This window comes from Nematolebias whitei, chromosome 12 (genome assembly GCF_014905685.2).
Source record: "Nematolebias whitei isolate Nwh7 chromosome 12, NemWhi1, whole genome shotgun sequence".
NCBI classification, from domain to species: domain Eukaryota; kingdom Metazoa; phylum Chordata; class Actinopteri; order Cyprinodontiformes; family Rivulidae; genus Nematolebias; species Nematolebias whitei.
In genome coordinates, this window is record NC_056509.1 from 28,211,888 (window position 1) to 28,215,892 (window position 4,005).

At 42.6% G+C, this 4,005-nt stretch overlaps 1 protein-coding gene across 1 annotated transcript in view; it reads left to right on the plus strand.

The window, feature by feature from the left end:
• Positions 1-575: 575 nt before the first annotated feature.
• Positions 576-4,005, plus strand: part of LOC119418117 (transcription factor TBF1) — a gene marked incomplete at its 3' end in the record, with an annotated part of 8,076 nt that continues 4,646 nt past the window's right edge. The window contains 2 exon segments of the mRNA XM_037685370.1: positions 576-723; positions 1,957-2,283. Of these exon segments, the coding sequence (XP_037541298.1) occupies positions 2,142-2,283 (142 nt within the window).

Here is a 4,005-nt window from a genome sequence, read left to right on the forward strand (position 1 = left end):
TTGAATTTTTTTTACAGATGTTTCGTTTGAACAAGAAGGCAAAATAGTAAACAAGATTAGAAATTGACGTTTTTTGGTCAAATTTCTTTGCTTCTCATTTACATGACGTAGGCCATGTTTTTTTCCGTAAACTAATATTTTTTTACGCATATAAAGGTTTTTTTTTTTAAGAAAACTTTATTTATCAAAAACAATTTCAAACACATATGGCAATTCACAATAGTGTAAATCTTAAAAGGGCATAGCAGAGGCAGACTTAGATATGGGAACATCAAAGCAAAACTGATTAAAAGAATGATAAGGTAAAAGAAAAAATAAAATAAACTACAACAATGTGGGTATATATTTGGGATTAGGATTAGCATGCATTAGTGGGCAATAAAAAGTGTTTCTTTGTATTTGACGCGGGCACGTTTTCTGCCGGAACGTAATTGGGTGAACACCAGAGCGGAAGTAGCCGATTAGCGTTAGCATGTGTAGCTTGCTCCATGTCTTTGTGTTGTGTTGGTTTGTGTGTGTGAAGTGAATGTTTGTTTGTTTCTGCAGTAAAAATGTCTTCAGTTCAGTCTCTGAGAAAGTTTATCAGCGAGCGACTAACTGTTGCTGCTGAAGAAATATTTACGGAGTTTGAGAAAACCATCGTCCAGTACGAGGAGGTGATCGATCGTCAGCGCAAACTGCTGGACATCAGCTGGAAACCTCAGATAAACCTACACACAACAGGTACAGACCACTATCATTTCTATATTCCTCAGACCTTCATACCTGTAAACTCAGAAGGTATGAAAAAGTACCCCCCCCCCCCCCCCCCACACACACACACACACACACACACACATCCCTGAACATTTTTGTGATTTTTAACATGTAAATTAAGCATTCTGGTACACTACCATGAAGAAAATTAGGGAAAAAGGCAACATGCTTCAGGTAAAAGACGTGTACTAAAATAACTAATTTAATGAGGACATAAATATGAAAGATGGTGTCAACCAAACAATAAACAAACAACTGCAGCAGTGAGACAAATATACAGCAGAGCATTTTGTTAGCAGTAAAAACTCATTTCTTAAATGTTTTGTTTGGCCTGGACAAGACTTTCAAGGGCCTGTGTCCCACTGCTTAGCCATGTGCCTCTTTTGTGCCCATTGGCATCAGAAGCATTTATAATGTGGGGAGGACACACTGTGTGGGGGGTGTGGGGGTCCTTCCCCAGAACATTTTGAATAAACTAATGTCATTTCCTGCATTCTGTTGTAATTTAATGGGTTGTCAAACATCTACGTTTACCTACATTTGTAAACACTTGATTCAGTAATTATTTTACGAGAACGAGAACTCATTTTCAAGAGAGACCTTTTCCACCCACATTTTGATGTTGACGGTACCGGGAGTTGAACCTGTGACTTTCTGATCACAGGCCCATCTTCTAACCTCTGCGCCACCACTCCCCCTATATAATTTACAGGTTCCTTCCTTGCTGCACGTTTCTACACTTCATAATTTTTATTCTCCTTTCCTTCACAATCCACTTGGAATAACATCCATTTCCTTCTCCTCTGTTCCTTTCCCATCCTCATGTGCATGACGTACAATGCTGTTTGACAAGAGCTGTGCACATGAAAATAGTCTTGTTGTTTTCAAAAACAAAACCCAGCATCAAAGTTCACTGGTTTAAACTATGATGTCCGCTTCCTTGGTAGTTTGAGAGTTTGGTGGTTTCTGAATCGTCTTTAGTTTCATCAAATGTTTTTTTTTCATTCAATCTTTATTTATACAGGTTAGTCTCATTGAGCCATGAGAACTCATATACAAGAGAGATTTGTACCAGACAGAACATATAAAGCACAAACAACAATAACACTAAACAATAATAACAAGATTAGAGGTTAACGAGTGTGCTTCTTTTTAGTCACAATAATCTTCTTTATTTTTTTCTCTGTCTTGTATGTCCAGAACCCCCACAGCATTGTGTCTGGAAGGAGGAGGTTCTCACTGATCAGCATCTCTATAATCAGGAGAGGAACTCCAGTTTGGACCAGGAGGAACCAGAACCTCCACAGATTAAAGAGAAACAGGAGGAAATCTGTACCGGTCAGGATGAAGAACAGCTTTCACTGAGGCAGGAGCATGATACGTTTATGGTGACACCTGCTTATGAGGAAATTAACTACAAGAAACCAGAACCTGCACAGGAGGAACCAGAACCTGCACAGGAGGAACCAGAGCCTGCACAGGAGGAACCAGAGCCTCCACAACAGGAGCAGCTCTGTATTTTGCTCTGTAAGTTCAATGCAAAAATCAATGCAGACAGACGTGTTCCTGTTTTTAGTATTTTTACCACATTTGATAATGTAGCTTGAATTTATTTTGTTTTATATTACTACTTTAATGTACTTTTCATTTTATATGCAATTTATAGCTGTTCACTGTTGTGTGCACCTTATCTGTGGTTTGGTCTAAAACGGGTCTCTCGTGACTCATTAAGACTAAACCGTATAAATAAAGGTTGAATGAATGAAATTGGTCAGGATGAAGAACAGCTTTTACTGACTGAGAAAAGGAACCACTCGTAACCAGAAAAAAAGATTGTCCAGAACAACAAAGAGCTTGATTGTCAGCGCAGAACGCTGGAGATCAGCTGGAAACCTTAGATAAAGCTACACAGAATAGGTATGGAGCAGCAGCAGGGATAATGGAGGTTTAACGCGGAGTCAAGTTCAGCTAAGTCTTATTTTACACCGTTTGCAGCTAAAAGTGCTGATTTTCGTAGCTTTGACACACATTTGCATATTTAAATGGAGGTGTGTCATGAGTGAAGTTTTATGTATGCTCAGTTCTACGTTTTTTGATTTTTGAGGGAAAGGTGCAAAAAAACATGCGTGCGCAGTTCAATAAATCTGAATATTTTTGTGTGTATGCAATTTTAACATTTTGTCCCTACGCCATCTTTCTGTATGAAAGCTGCCTGAGGCTCCATCTCACAATTTAAGAGATCCAAGATCAACTTAACGAAAACATGTTTTTCCTGATGTTAATGTAATCAATTATTAAAATTTTTTTTATTGCAGTGATTGCAATTATTAATGCAATATCTCCTTGAATCACAACCTTATCATGGTGGAAGAGTTTGCACACCTTAATGATCCTAGGAGCTATACTGCCGGGAGCAATTGTAATTGCCCCTGGTAGGGTCTCCCAAGGCAATTGGTCCTAGGGGACAGGCCAGACAAAAACTGATTCAGACGAGTCGACTCTTGGGGACAGAAAGGCACAAGGAGCTCAGTGTCCCTTGCCTGGATGTGGGTTACTGAGGCCCCACCCTGGAGCCAGGCCTGGGGAAGGGGCTCATCGGCGAGCACCTGGTGACTGGGTGTCTACCCACAGGGCCTGGTCGGGCTCAGCCCGGACGAGTAACATGGGTTTGCCTTCCTGTGGGCCCACCACCTGCAGGAGGGGCCAAATGAGTAAGGTGCATGACACCATGGGCAGTGGCCGAAGGCAGGGGTCTTGGCGCTCTGACTCTGGCTTTCCAAAAGTGGCTTTTGGGACATGGAATGTGACCTCTCTGATAGGTAAGGAGCCTGAGCTTGTGCATCAGGTTGAGAGGTACCAACTAGATATAGTTGGCAGTGTTTCCCCTAGATCAGTTTCCTTGGTGGGGCGCTTGCCTTATTTAAATTTTTGTCAAGGGGGGCAATGCGGATGAGACAGAGCCTTGTCTGTGTTGCCTGCCTGTTAGCTTAGTGCTACATAGCTGCCGGTGTTTATCAACAATGGGGGTGTCACATCTGTGTTTATAGCTACGTTGCTGTTGTGGGGGAGCGGAACGTCAGCAGTATATTTTGCTAGGATGTTTGTGTTGCGCCCCCCGCGCTACATCAATACCGACCGGGGGGGGGGGGGGGGGGCCCGTTGCCGGGGGGGGGGCCCCGCGCGCTAAAAAGGGGGGGGGAAAAGGCGGGGGGGGCTCGGTTGCCGCGCCAGGGGGCGCGGGACCCCCAC